General features: G+C 42.4%; 1 protein-coding gene across 1 annotated transcript in view; it reads left to right on the top strand.

Moving 5' to 3' along the window:
* LOC125978446 (adhesion G protein-coupled receptor A1) overlaps positions 1 to 15,430 on the top strand; it is a 67,135-nt gene that overhangs the window by 14,390 nt on the left and 37,315 nt on the right. Inside the window, exons 5-12 of the mRNA XM_049735797.2 lie at positions 179 to 250; positions 809 to 972; positions 3,971 to 4,184; positions 7,502 to 7,666; positions 9,646 to 9,865; positions 9,957 to 10,106; positions 11,062 to 11,223; positions 11,448 to 11,669. Of these exons, the coding sequence (XP_049591754.1) occupies positions 179 to 250; positions 809 to 972; positions 3,971 to 4,184; positions 7,502 to 7,666; positions 9,646 to 9,865; positions 9,957 to 10,106; positions 11,062 to 11,223; positions 11,448 to 11,669 (1,369 nt within the window). The remainder of the gene's footprint in view (positions 1 to 178; positions 251 to 808; positions 973 to 3,970; positions 4,185 to 7,501; positions 7,667 to 9,645; positions 9,866 to 9,956; positions 10,107 to 11,061; positions 11,224 to 11,447; positions 11,670 to 15,430) is intronic.

Raw genomic sequence — 15,430 nt, 5'->3', positions numbered from 1 at the left:
GAGATTGCATCACTGTATTATTATTCTTAAACTTGGCATTAAACTGTGTTCCTCGGGGGGCTGGAGTGAGGAGGGAATGCTTCTCTGCTGAGGATCTAAGAAGATGGACAGATAGATGGATGGATGTTGTAGAACTATTTCTCCTATGTGGCTGAAAAGTGTCTTTTTCTGCTTGCAGGAATTTATCTGGGAATATCTTCTCCACGTTGACAGTTGGACTCTTCTCACACCTAGTGGCTCTAAGAGTACTGTAAGAAAATTTGATAAGAATTTAGATCTGAAAATCTGGGTCGTTCGCTTAATATCTACATACGTTTATTAAGGATGAATGCAATCAGAAGAATCAGTCAGTAGATTGTATGGAATTTCTTGTTGTCATTTGTTGAAGCAATTGAGGTGAAATAGTATGCACTGCTTGGCTGCAACCATAGTTGATTCAATCTCATCTAATTTAGTATGCAGTTTAAGTACCAACGTGAGACTATTCCTCTGGGCGGCATTATTCTGCTCATTACAAACACAGCAGCCCACAATTTTTCAAGAGAAACACCCCCGCTCGATACATATTTTATTATGGTTCTTTTTTTTTAAACAACATTTCAGATGACCTGCAAAAGAACTGTTTTCCACAGTCAATTACAATATGTAAAATGAATTGTAGTTATTTGTAGAGCCAAGAGCCCATTCTGATGCTGCTTAAGAATGCGGACCACAAATGGAACTGGGCATTAACAATTGATGAAGAGTGTAATATGAAATATTATTTTTGACTAACAGGTTTGTAACTGCATTTTGCTGTTTTCGCCAGGCACTTCAGGACAGATACTTTATTCTGTGACTGTCAGCTGAAATGGCTTCTCTTGTGGGCCCGAAGCAACTCAGTGAGGATTGGCAATGACACGCTATGCATGTTTCCCACCCATCTCCACGGCCTGGAGTTTCGCAATCTCAGAGGACAGCAGCTCACATGTGGTAAGCGCCTCCGTTCTGATCGTCCACTACGCTAACAAACTGCTTTTCCATTAGAAAATAATGGAAATTCCAGAGTCAAATTGTCATCGTCATGAACCCATTAACTGTACAGGCGGTGCTAAAAGGGTCATTTGCATCATGAAAATAATTTAGCCTACATCGTTAAACTTAACTAGCATCCTAAAACAATCAAGCCCTCTTTGCGACGCAATAATAAGTGCGATTGAGAGAAAAAAAAAACACTTTGAAGTGCCACACAAATCAAACATTGTGCTTTGGCAACAATTACCAAAGCATAAAGCCCAACATTTGGTAACGTTGCCTGGCCTTCACCAACTCTTGAGCCTGACAATCTTCACCCGCTGGTCCTTCTGCTCGTGCCATCTGCTCGGTCAACTCCTGGCTCAATGGCACATCATCTCTCACTTGCATGGCTGGACCCAGCATAAGAAAGTGGGTCACTCAACTTTCATCTATTTTCTTTTTCTCAGCTCACGGTATTGTTCGGGCCGGTACGTCCGTTGAGCGACATGGTTGTCCATGCATTGATGCATTTTTCCAATGGCGTCAGACTTGGGCATAATGTTGAAACTTCAGCGTCCCGAAACTGTACACTAAGAAAGGAAGGAGGTTGGCTGGGAACTCAGAACCGCGGATAAAAGAGCAAGAATGGATTCCAGTGAGAAACTGCTGAATAAATGCCTCGGGCAGCATAAAGCCCTTGACAATCAGGAGAATGAAGACTAACCACGCCCAAATATGTTGTGTACCGCCAACAGTATGAAGCTGATAGTGAGAAATCCCACTAATGGCCGCGTTTGTGATCTCAAGATGGTTTTATTTCAGCTACACGTTAGACGAGCAAAATTGTTGAAGTGGTATCTGAAAAAGTTGTTTCACTCTGTTGCTTCGCACACGAGGCTGGTAGCCGAGCAGTTGACGGTAATATTCCCATATCTATCCCACAGGTCCCCTGTGTTATGAGCCAAGTCTCGCTCTGCAGAAGCGTGGCCTTATGGGATAAGTTGTACTTTTTATCAGTGGAATGTGAGAGCTGAGGAAATTGTGTGTTACTAACCACCGCCAATGTCAAATTATAAAGTGCATGGAGAGGGTTGAGTGGGGGCGGGACTGGGGCAACAACAAACAAAACGCTTTTTGCCCTCTATCAATCATTGCCACAATATAGTAGAACCTCAACGATTAAAAGCCCTCCGGGCAGTACATTTGAATCAATCAATGTACAAATGGACGTCGTGAAAAATATGACTGTAGCAATTTTCCCCTGGGTTTCACGTAGGCAAACACCTCGCACTTTTGACCTTTGTTTAAATCTCATCATTTGAATTCCTGTGTGAAGTTTACACGTTTTCCCCATGCTTGCCTAGATTCTCTCTGGGTACTTCAGCCTGAAGAGGATATGCACATATGATATATGTGGATGCATGTATCATGTAGACAGCTAAATGTGAATTTGACATCTTTTCAGCATGCACATTCAAGTTGAATAGTTCTCTGCCAAAGTGTGGTCAAATAGTCACCAGTTTATTACTGCAGACTTTTAATTTCTAAATGTAGTATCAACAATATCATCAGTCATGCTCCAAAGGGAACTCTTTAGCTGTATAATAACAACGTTTGCTTGTCAGAGTGAATGATTCTTCTATAGACGAAAGGCACACTGATATGCTTTTATGCTCTCACAAACAGCACTATGTCCGACTTTGTTGTCTCTCCTTGACACAACCTCACCTGCACCAAACCAATCATTGTGTTTTACTTCGGCAGTGTCCGACGCAAAAATACAAGGCTTCAAAAGCAGCAGCATTTGGCTAACTCCAAATTGTTGGTTGTGCAGTCTGTTACTAGCATGATTACACAAAGTCCAAGATACAATGGAACGTTGCAACAGAGGGCGGTAAAATAATTGTCATCACCAAGAATGCCCCATTATGTGTTACATAAAGTGTCAGTCGGGTTTGAGGATGAGAGCGAGAGGGACGGAAAGAGAGAGAGAGAGAGAGAAAGAAGAGTTTGATTTGATGCTGAACAATATACAGAACTTGAGAGCCTTGACCTCCCAAATATTTGTTCTCAAAAATTCCCTCACACTTGGTATATAAACAGACGTCCCCAAATCGTACTATTATTCTATAATAGCTAAATCGTTTTGCTAAATACTGCTGCAAATATTTAGGAATGCTCCTGAAAGTCTCTTTTAAACAAGTGTTTTGCAGTATAGACGACTTTTATGAAGCATACGTCCAATGGCCTAGCAGCAAGGGCCAAAAACCATTGCATACAAGTGGAGGCAATGACTGTGTTGCTCTTTGGAGCGTGTCCAAGGAAATGTCTAGCCTTGTATTGAACACCCTCTGAAATAATTCCCAAGGTGGTACAATTTGCTGGCGGAGCTTGAGGCTAATCCTGGTTCATAAATAAAACGGACAGTCAATGGTCGGAGAGCACAAAAATATCACAATGTGTGCTGCACTTGCATTTTTTATTTTAATATGTTACTCATGCTAGTATGCATCTTAATCCTCATCATCGTTATCAAAAAAGGGAGCATGCTTGCAAAATACTAGAAGGAATCCAACGTCAATTGGTATTGATGACGGCCTTCCATTGTTATGTACGTACATGCTTGGAGTCAAGGAGAGTCTAGAGGAGTGCTCAAGGCTGTTCTCTTTTATCAGCTGCTCCTCTTCTCTTGCAGCAACATCATGTGAGAATGACAGGGGATGAGGATGACCTTGACGGAATGCTATTTTGTGGGCACGGTGCCTTGATTTTTGCATGCTATGAGGCAAGGATGGATTAGAATAATGCTTTTGATGCTGCATTTGTCAAAATTCAGTCCACAGACATATTCTCCACAGCAAGTCTTCATTTCCATCCATTTCATCACCAGGATGCCCAACTTAAGCTCATGCACAACATGGAAGAGATGTTTGATATGCTTCCATTGCTATTTTCTCCTCTCTTCATTTCCTAGATGGAGCTCTGGAGGTACCCCTCTTTCATTTGATCCCTTCCCAGAGGCAGCTGGTTTTCCAGGGAGACCGTCTGCCTCTTCAGTGCACTGTCACTTACTTGGACGCTTCGCTTGAGCTGCAGTGGCATCACAATGGCCACACTGTCACCACGCAAGAGGACCGAGGTGTTTACGTGGAAGAAACCTTGCTGCATGACTGTTGTCTGCTGACCAGGTACAACCAACAGCACAGATCATTTGTGAGTCGAGAAAATGTAAATGGATGACATTTGAAAAGTTTGCTTGGAAATCAGGACTCATCGCTGTAGCAGCCACTGAGTCTGCTCAGTAGTTTCACGAGGTGCATTTCCGAGGCGAAATGAAGCACAACCAACTGCGGACATGACGTCCTTTAAAAAAAGAAAATAGAGCCTCAAATGTTCCATAACAATGCAACGGACAGTCTACATTTATTCATTACGTCTGCGAAAGTGGTGTACACTGCACAGACATGAATCGTGATGTGTTAACAGCTCTCTATGATGAGGTGACGTTCACGAGTCGTCTATGTTCCTCTCGGCTTGTTACTGCAGTAGAAGTAGCGAGGCATAAGGACTTGATGAGCCACAAAGCTCACTTTATAGACCCCTTTTGAATGAAAAACACAATCCAGTCCACATCGTAAAACTGATTTGCAGCTCACAGATAATGTATGTAAAGAACACAGACACACACACACACGCGCACACACACCTAGCGTCCTCCTATATCTCTCAATCATCTAAAGTAGCTGGGATTTAACTTTAGTTATTGGTGCCCTGGATAAGGATCTGAAAGCGCAGGAAAGAATTGACTTGGCAGTGGGCCAACGTCCCCGAGCAATCTGCAGCCAATCCCGAGAGAGCTTGGCCTTGCAAGCCACCCGTAGCTCTTGCTGATCACAGATGCTGAAACATAATTGTTGCTACAAAGTTAAGTCGAAAATTGACACGTGCTTTTCGGATATTCCTGTCGCTTACAAGCAATTGTATTCGTTTCCTCCTCTAAAGTAAATATTGATGAGACTTACACGAGTGTTGATGTGCATTGAAATGACTTATTTTTTTATCATTTCCCTCCCCACATTAGTTTTCCTGTACTAGCTCAAAATTCACAGTTTGGTCTTGTGATTAGAAAATCTTGCAGTGATGTAAAATCTCAAATTCACAACTTGTACTGGCCCAGGGTGGCAGGAAAAGCAAGACATCACAAATCATTCATCCTTTGATATTGCTTCTATTTTATTTCCAATCCTGTCAACGCAGACAGAGGATTGAGAAAGTTGCTGTGCCAGACATGCTCCCAACTTGTCACCAGCTGCCTCAATGTTATGACAAATAAGGTGGAACCATGCACATGGTGGACGCTTGCCAGCTCAAGCTTTTCATCCGTCCCACAGCGCAGGTAACACTCCTTTGGCTCCTTTCCTGAAAAGGAAGGAGACAAGGGAAGGTATCAAACCAGGCAGGGGATCAGAAGGCGCTCAGTCATCCCAGCTGATGAACAGTTCAAAAAAGAAAAAAAGAATGGTAGTAACTTTGTTTAGCACTGTATGTGTGCTTCAACAAAGCCAAATTTGTAGGCGGGCAATTTTGTTATGGCAGATACATCGGACTTGGTGAATTCTTTATTATTCTCCAAGGTCCTACTAAGAATGGCCTGTATTTATACACAAATGATGCAGTTTGTTCCCCCAAGTGAAGCCCATGTTCTTCCTGGAACCTGAAATGTTTCCCATCTGCAATTCTCTAGCAGGAGCAAAAGACATTTTCATGTGTTTTGAGTGTCTTACAGGACCAACACAAATATCAGCCTCACTTTTGCTTAGTGTTGCACCTGAGACGGTTGCGTGGTGTTAGTTACAGATCGGACTTCCTTTCTTCATTAAGTCAACAAATAAACACTTGAATCCCCGTGGACTTGTTGTTTAACACATGGTCATTTTGCACGCTTGTTCAACCACGGTGAACAATTGATGAGTCACAGCGGCCCCTGTTGATGTTTGTCACCTTGGATCAATGTCCTCTGAGTTATTAAGCTTCGCATGCTCGCATGTCCCATCGGAGGGGAAAGACCGAGTACACAAGATTTAGTACGTGGCTTAAGGCCCCGTGTCTGGATTTGTCACACTGGCTGCAGCAGCGCAAGCAGTGATGCCAAAGTCTGAGTCAAGTGACCTCTTTGAAGGTGAACTCCACATGTTTCAGGCTATTTCATTCAACTCGTGTGGCCGCTTTGGGCTAAGCAGCCACACGAGACGTCAAACAATCGTGTAGTCTTTTGGCGATTAAGGCTAAAGTGTGATGTTTTTGTTTAGTCATTGTTTGGGTGTCTTTGGTTTCGCCTTCAGGTCCCTCCTCGCGCCGCGCCACGTAATTAGGGTGCATTATTTGCCGCTGCGGTCGTGTTAAGATGATTTGTTTGCATTTCTCGCAGTGAGCGTAACAGCCCTAGACCCCCTGAGGCCCCAATGGTTGGGCTAGTCTCCTGCTGAGTAATGGTGCTAGGCCAAATTCGCAGTATTAACTGTACTAGCAGTAGCAGTGGGACCATCCTGTGAGTCATGTTTCATTAATCAAACATTTTACAGCCCCGTGGCAAGCAAGCTGCAGCAGACACTTTGGATGTATCCCTTTTAATCCCTTCCATTTTTAATCAGCGTAATCTTGTACAAAATGAGCAAGAAAATGGTTGGGAAGTATTATTGCCAAAAAATGATGCCCTTGCTAGTGTTGGGCGGTAACGTGTTACTTTTGCAATGTTCATTTTGTCTTGTAAAAATATATTGTCTTTAGGCGGTAATGATGGTCATTTTGTAAAACCGTGTTACTGAGTAAAGTAATGTGCCACTGAACTACATTCTCGGTCTCCACTCAAAAAGTCCTCTGTTTAGTCGGCAAAGGCATTTTCATCAAAGTTCTTGCAATTATTTGGGGTCACATTTTATAAAAGTCTGTTTAAGCTTCCCTGCCAACTTTGAAACATTTATTGCACAGAAGGACTAATTGAAAGTTTATCTCAGTTTGTTAAACATCAGCCGGCAAGCGCAAATGTTCCTTATGAGTCCGCTGGCTCTTTTTTCCACGTAATGATGCGGTGCTACTTTGTATGTAGGTCAGTGGTTGATAAATGTACCTTTTCACAAATGACTGATTTCTTCATAATGTGTGCGACTGACCTTTTTCTAGTAATGTAAGAAAATCATAATGTGAAAAGCGAGCTGTATGGCGTCCACAGCTGAATGGTTGTTCATATACGTACATCTTTTTTTTAATCCTTGTAAATCTGAATTTCCCACACATTATGATCATTAAATCCTTCAAATAATCCATAGCCACCCAAAAATCATGTCATCACTCCAATTCGGTTAACCCTAAAATCCTTTTTAAATCTCATTGAAGCGCTACCTCCTCACTTCTAATCCACCCTTATGTGACTTCTACAAAGTAGATTAACATATCTAATGTTCCTAAAATTCAAGTCACATGACTCCTGTTTTTATTTCTCCACCAGTGAGGTCATCCTCGCTAACATGGACGTGGGCCTTGCTGGTACTTGGGAGTGTTTAGTGATGAGTTCCCGTGGCAACAGTTCTCGGCAGATGGAGTTGGTGGTCCTTGAGATGTCTGCGCCGTACTGCCCTTCTGACCGAGTCACTAACAACAAGGGAGAGTTCAGGTGAGTCACCTCTAGACTCTTCTGTCTACATCATAACGGTTTTGATTAGGATGGCTCCTCGCACCAAGAATTTCAAGAAGAATGGAATAAAAAAAAAAAAAGAAATACAAATAAATAAAAAATAGGATTAAGGGCCACAGGTTTCCATCAAGCTATATATGGACTTCTTGGATTTTAAGAGTTTTGGTGTGTAGCATTATTTTCCTTTATGTCCATAGCTGGAGTCAAATTGTGACCCTTCGGTTCCAAAGCATGAGTCCTCGCAGATGAGTCTCGGCAACCCTTATTTCCAGGCAGGGTCTCTGAGATATTTGTACAAAGTGTTTTTCAATTCCTGAATGCTTTGGAACACTCTGAAGAACATTTTTTTGCTTCAATGAGTTCCACGGCCTTTGCTGCTTTTACATTTTTGCCTTCAATAACTGAAAAGTATGCTCTATTGGCTTGAAGTTAGATCACTGACATGGTCAGTGAAAAAAAAAAATCACTTTCTTTACCTTCAAAATGTGCTGTGGCAATTGAATATTAGCAGAACATTTCACCACATCTACCTCCAAATTCATCTTGTCAAGGTATCGTATTCTTAGACAAGTCAAACATGATTTCATCTGACCTCACCACATTTGAAACTTCATCCATCCATCATCTGACTCCCACGAGGGACGCGGGCGTACTGGAGCCTATCCCAGCTTTACAGCTGTTTTCTGGATTCAACGCTAATTCAATGCAAACTAATCCTACATCTGACCTGGTGGGTCGCAGGTGGGCAGTAGCTCTAAAAGTATTGCGTGCGTGTGTATATGATACACAAAGGCTAATTTTAAACAGTATGCTTTCCTAATTATTTTTGGCTATCGATGAATTGGGTCATGACTGAGCCACAATGGGAAAACGCAGGTTGGACAACAGTGGCAACCGCTATAGAGCATAAATGAGCAATGTGCTATTTTCACTCTCATATCGATACAAAGATGAAGTCCCACACGTATAACAATCTCTTGTGTGTGACCTTTACTTCACTGCTATGAATCTGGGAGGATTTGTTCCTTTTGCTCTTTTCCCAGGGGGAAAAAAAAATGACACACCACCATTCTATTACCAGTAAAGCCCACCACATCCTTGCTTATCACGCGAGTGTGTAGCTGTCATCCTCGCCCTCCTCCGCTGCATAAGCATACACATTCAGCCTCTCTTGGCGGACTGGCTTAATGAGCTGGAAAACGAGCCCCCTTTTTTTTTTTTTTTTAGTTTGGGACCATTTGAATTGCATTTATTACCAGGTAGTGGGAGCCAGAGCAGAGGCATGCTTGGGCAACCTGGGAGCAGTTGACTAGTTGTCCTTACGCCTGCCACTCAACAATGAATGAAGCTGTGCACTTCCCGACATGTTTTGATTCCGTCCCAGGAGATGAACTTTCAGTGCTGGCGCCAGGCAGAAGGAAGCCATGTGCTCAGGTTCCCTGCACAATTGTTGAGTCAGGTTGTTGCCAGATAGGGCAGCTCCCTGTCCACCATAGGTACCGGGAAACTCCATCTCTTCACGTTGAATCAAAGCATGCAGTACTTCCTGTAGATGCTGTGGAGACAGAGTGGGTTCAATTTCGGTTCCAGTGGGGTGCAGTGGTTCACTCACCTGACTTGCATTCATTTCAACTCAGTGCGAATTTGAGTGTCCGTGCTTTACAATTGAGTGGGGAGCGGTGTGACGCATTTCTTTCAGGCAGTATCCAGATCCCATTTACCCTGAACCGGATAATCCATATAGAACACGGTTGGATGAACTTTCTGTTGGGAGGAACCAAAAGTCCTCTCTTGTCTTTTTAGGTGTATATTAAATAAATAATAGTATGCAGACAATGTCAATTGCTAAGAACAAGGATATGATGTACCATCGGGTGCATTAAGTTGTGTTGTTTTTCATTTTTGTGCAGTCAAGACGCAGAGATCTTTTGGATAATATAATGATCTTGTACTTGCAGATGGCCAAAGACTCTAGCGGGCATCTTGGCTTTTTTACCTTGCGCTCCTGCCACTTTTGGTTCTGCGCCTCACCCTTCGGGCAACGCTCCGGTGCCCTCCAGCCATAAGGACAAGAAGGCATGGCGGCGCTGTGACCGGACTGGACGGTGGGATGAAGAGGATTACACTCAGTGCCCTTATGCCAGTGAACTCACACGTGTGCTACATGAGCTCACCCAGGTATCTTTAAAAAGCGGCATCACTAACAGTTTGAAAAACTCAGGATGTCAAGGTAGACATGCTTTTCAAAATATGCTCCATTTTCCGACAGATTACCGTCAACACCAGCAATGCTCAGCCTTTGGGCCAGCAATTAGTGGCCTTCACCAGCAGGGCAGCTCACTTCACTGATGTCATGGATGTCATCTTTGTTACACACCTAGTTGAGAGACTGACCAGGCTGGTAAAGACACACAACAAAGTAAGTGGGAACAGAAAAAAAAACACAATTGGTGCACGTGAACAAAATAGTTGGTGTCCTGCCAAGTTTCTTCCGCAAAATGTGTGTTTCATTTCTTTCTGAAGATGTTAAATAGTATTTGTCTGATTGGTGATATGTGGATGTCTCGGGACTGCGCAATCTTTGTGAAGTCCAGTATAATGTTTGTGTTTTTGTCCAAATGAAACTGCTTTTTACAAACTTTAAAAAGCACTAAACTGTCTTCAAGCAGGGATTTGTCATTCCGGCAGCTTTGCAAGCTCATACGACGACGACGACGACAACAATGTCTTTTCTTTTGAGTGAATAGAAAAAGACATTCAGGGGGAGAAAGCTGGGACTTGCTAAAAAGTCATTCCAAATGGGTATCTGTAACCTTAATTGACCGCAGGAATGAAGTTGTTGCATTTTCCGTTTCCTCTCCGCCCCGTTGCCTGAATGACAATCACCCTGGAAGGAAGACGTGCCTCGTTTTGCTTAAAGTGAACTTATCTTTTGGCCTAAGGCAATCAGAGACCCCAAATCGCATTGAATGTCAGGTAGCGCTGAGCTGAATTCTCACGTGTCCAATTAGCCCTAACGGGGCACCAGGGAAGATCTATTATTAGGGGATATTTGAAGTATTAGACGAGGCCGCCGAGACCACACCTATTCATCGAATGAGAAATAGTCAAATGAAGCAACAATGAGAGGTACAGTAAGTAAACAGCAAGGTGGCATCCCAGGGAAGTAATTACTCCCCTTCGGAGCTACTAATCTAAATTAAATATCTCCATAATGAATGAAGCCACTGTTCCTCCCTTCGCAATTGTGATCCCAAATTATAAATTGTTGACCTGATTGATGTGCGTGATCTATCAGCTGCTTTGTGTCCGAGCTTAAAAATCATTTTGCATATGCATGGATCTGAATGCATGATTCCTTTACGTCTCTGCAGCTGGGAGACTATATTTCAGAGATAGCCAGCAACATGATGCTGGTAGAGGAGCACATCCTGTGGATGGCCCAGAACGAAGCGAGAGCATGCACTCGGATTGTTCAGTGCGTGGAGCGCATTGCTGACCTGGCGCTGACTGGAGACAATCGAGCCATTTCCAAGGTAAGGAATATGATGCATGTTTCATCTCATCCTACCAGTCACGCCTGACCTGTTTTCTGGGTTTGGTCAAATTACATTTACAACCTGAGCACATCTGATGTCATTTTCATACACTGTGTCCGTTTCAACAGGGGAATAAATGATATATTTTAAATATGAGCATGAGTGGAATTGAAACATGTTCTCCTCTACTTGCCTCTTGACATTGCTACTTCTTTTGGAAGGTCTCCGCAAACATCGCGCTGGAGGCCTTTCTGATACGTCCCACCAACTTTCTTGGTCTGTCTTGCACGGCGCTCCAACGGCCTCCGTTGTCAACCACGTCGGAAAGCCACGTCCCCAAGTACAAGGATACGAGACGAGAACACGATGCCATGGGCGAATCGTTCCTCAACTTCAAATGTGACACGATAAATCGAAGCTCAGCGGCCAGTCATCTCAGCATGGTAATGTTTGAAAATGTTCTCTTCCTATATTTGCTCACACAATTCTCCCTCATGTCAGGAAACCCAGGTTCTAGAACTGACGATGCATACTAATCATTTTATTTCGAAACAACGTGATATATTTATTACGGTTCAGTCTTTGGGGTGGCTTGTTTATTTTTGTGAGGCAGAAATAACCATGACACTCTTTTCAGCTTTTACATGACACAACAAATCAGCTTGTGATAAGGTTGGCGGACAGGTGACACGGATGGGACTTGGTAGATGGCTGTTTTTTGGGTACGGCCTTGTGCACCTGTCACTTTAAATCGGCTCAATCTTGCTGACACCGTCCTTTTGCCATTGCATGTGAAAAAAAAAAGATCGTCTCAGCAGGCAATATCTTAAGCAGCAGAGATGGAAAATGTATGGCTCTAAAATTGCAGAACAGCAAATTGTTTGGTAATTCAATCATTTGCGTGAGAGTAGATGGTGTTGGTGTGCTGGTCTGCCAAGACCGAGTCAGTGGCCATGTTTGTGCTACTGAGCTTATTCCACTTTTCTAATCTTGTCTGGTGAGACTGTCATGTCTGCGCTTTGGCAGCAGCTTAAGTACTTGACTACGTTTTACCTCAGGGCTGTTTGTGCAACAGTCTGCGCATGTTCATGCAGGCTTATATGTTACACTTGGTGAGGACAATGCAAGACTAAATAATTATTCCCAATGTGCCCCCTGTAATGTTTCCAGATGGACTTTAAAATTGGAGGCTGAAAAATAAACTCCAAGAGGTGGAATTGAGGTGCTAATTAAATGTTCCTCAATCTGCAAAGCTTTTGCCTCTTGGGAGACACAATGATGGGATTAATGGCGTTATAAATAAATGGCATTCATTTCCACTCAAACTTCATCTAATTAATTGCCTACATTATCAATTATGATCATATATTTGAAGTGATCATGGTTGACTAAGGTAGTCACATTTATTAGTCAATCAGAAGATGGATGCTGTTCATACACAAAACATTTCAAAACTGTTTCCGATTTCGGCAAGTCGGCTGATAATTAAATGAAATTGTAATGAAAGATGATAGATAATACGCAAGTCGAAACAAACAAACAAACGCTTGTGCCGCTCGCTTGTGGTTTAAAGTCCAATAAATTGAAATGACTAGTCTACTCCATGTAAAGGACCAGAGCTGTGTTCTAATAATTTTCCCTAATAACCCATTAGAATTATGAAGAAGTAATTCTCTTCCTAATTCAAGTACTTGTTGGGGGAATAATAATTAGTATCTTTAACAAATGACATTACTGAAAGTAATTTGCTCAACACTGGGGAGACCTGGTACAAATTGCTTACTTCCCTGTATAGCTGCTATTTATCAAATGGTGTGCTTTTCTTTTTCTCCTGATAACACCAATTGGTCGTGTGCATAACCAAATGATTTCTCCTGGTTAATAGAACAAATTCACCCAAGGTGGGCATGCTAACCAGTCGACCAGCCATGAAAGTTAATCAAATGTGAATTTCTTATGTTCATTTGAACGGAAATGGAAGGATGGAAAAGCGAGGCCGATATCAAATGGAATACCTGTCTCAGCCATTTTTACAGAAGCAAAATGAAACATGCAGCTCGAACGTTCCTAGCCCAGTCAGTCATCTGCACGGAGTCATCCTTGAAGCTCATTAGCCGTTTCTTCGTTGCTTAAGATAAATTTATTGCACGGCATGAGAAAGTTTCACTTGAATAAACACGTCTTCACCTCAGTTCACAATGCCCTGGGCAAAGTTAGGGCCATTTCACTTCATTCACTTTCTTTGGATTCCGTTTTTGCATGCACTGATAGCCAGGTAATTGCATTTTGAGCAAATTGCATAGCAAGTTCTTCCTGAGGTGGAACAAAGGCATGTGTCTTTATAGTCCTTGCAGCAAATAGAGCATACGAGTGCTTTTGCCTTAAGCGCATAGAGCTGGGGTGCATAATTACTCCTATCATATCATCAGTGTACAGTGAAAAATAGAACAATGTCTGCACTTAGACATTTTTATTCACTAGTTTGCAACACCATGGATCATTTTGAATGTACACATTCATTGACTAGATTGGTTGCTTTGTGTCAAAGTTCATTTTGGTGCAGGCTATGATCTAGTTATGGTTTCGCTCGTATATAGTATTTGGAATACAATAAAGGACAACAATGGGGTGTGTAAACTCTGTTGTGCAAGAAGCAGGAACGTTATCTCGCCAAAGGTTTAATGTCCCTGCCGCAGATAAAAATCTTGATGATTACGCGTACAAGGGTACACCAACATTTTGGTCCTCCTTTTGGCTGCCCACAGCTTTGGCTTTGATCCAATTGAGGCTTTAGGACCAGAACGGGCTTCGTCATCAGCCATGTTTCTGAAGGTCCTCTCGTTCACTTGCACATCCAATTTGTCAGTTCAGTAATAAGCGCACGTTTGCTTCTCGATTTAGCCTAATTTCATTCCAGCTCTATAGCTTCGTTTCGGGACTAGAAACTGACTGAATTTCATATCGATAGGATGTAAAAGCAACAGAGCAACGTTGTTGTTTTTTTAAGTCTGCTTAAGGATTTCTGTTTTGCATCTGCACAGCTTTTTTCAGTAGAAGCCACTGAATTTTATCCCTCTTGAATTGTTCTCAGAGTTTGCAGCTCAGCTCAGCTCAGCTCAGCTCAGCTCAGCTCTTTGGCTCCATAAACATCTCCGAGTGCACTAGCATTTTCTGTACTAGTGTCCTTGTATATTTAAACGGCTTTCATCAAACAGTCAATAACAAGACCTTGCTTTGGACAGTGCACGTTGGCCTTGGAGGCTCCCACTCGATGTACTAAAGGAGTTTGAAAACAAACAACAACACTGTGGTCTTCCATGAGGCGCCTGTCTTTGAATACACATAGTGCGGCCACGACGTTTGTAGCCACTTGCAATGTGATAAACAGTACACGTCTCCAAAGTATTAGTTGAAAAACATTATTTATTGCGGTTGTGGTTTGCCGTTGTGTTGAACTGCACTGCCTCATCATGATAAATGATAAAACCCTTTCCAAATGGCTTTTTTTCTAACTGGCTTGAATATAAAATGGCACAGCAGTGGCAGTAGACAAAACGTGAAAAGAATATTTTCTCCACGAGAAAGGCTTTTTTTCTGCTAAGAGTGTGATCTCTGCATGAGATGCATTTATTTGTATCTCGGGTGCATCAATAAATGCGCTCTAGTCATACAAAGTAGCTGCACTCCTTTAACTCTTCAATCAGCCCTAATACTGCGTTGCACAACATGCTGTGAATGCTGCACTGCAAAACCTTCACAAATGGATCAGAAATGATTTGGGGTTTTGGGGGGTCTGATGATGGAGGATGTGACTTTGAGGAATGGGTTTTTCCAGCGTTTCAAGTTTCACTTTTCCCTTACTGCTCATCGGTAATCAAAGTGCACAGACTACAGACTAACACTTTTTGTAATCCTGTGATCACTTTGAGGTTAATTACTGAACTGGACCAAAATTCCCGCTCAGTGCATTTGTGTGTGTGTGACTGGTTGATTTTTTTTTTTTTTCTTCAATGATTTTTATCTATAAATCCACTCCCACCCTAAAAAACGACAGATGTCGTTTATTTATAATGATTGCAATATTTCCAGGCTCTACCTTACTCCCAGTTGTCATCCCACTACAACTAAATTCACTTTTGTTTGGAAATGATTTCCAACTAATGAGTAGGTACATAGCAATTTCCCAAGTCAGTTGGCACTATTC

Source organism: Syngnathus scovelli, chromosome 12, assembly GCF_024217435.2.
Source record: "Syngnathus scovelli strain Florida chromosome 12, RoL_Ssco_1.2, whole genome shotgun sequence".
NCBI lineage: Eukaryota > Metazoa > Chordata > Actinopteri > Syngnathiformes > Syngnathidae > Syngnathus > Syngnathus scovelli.
The sequence above is the reverse complement of the archived record's forward strand: the minus strand, read 5'-3'. Positions and strand labels throughout refer to the sequence as shown.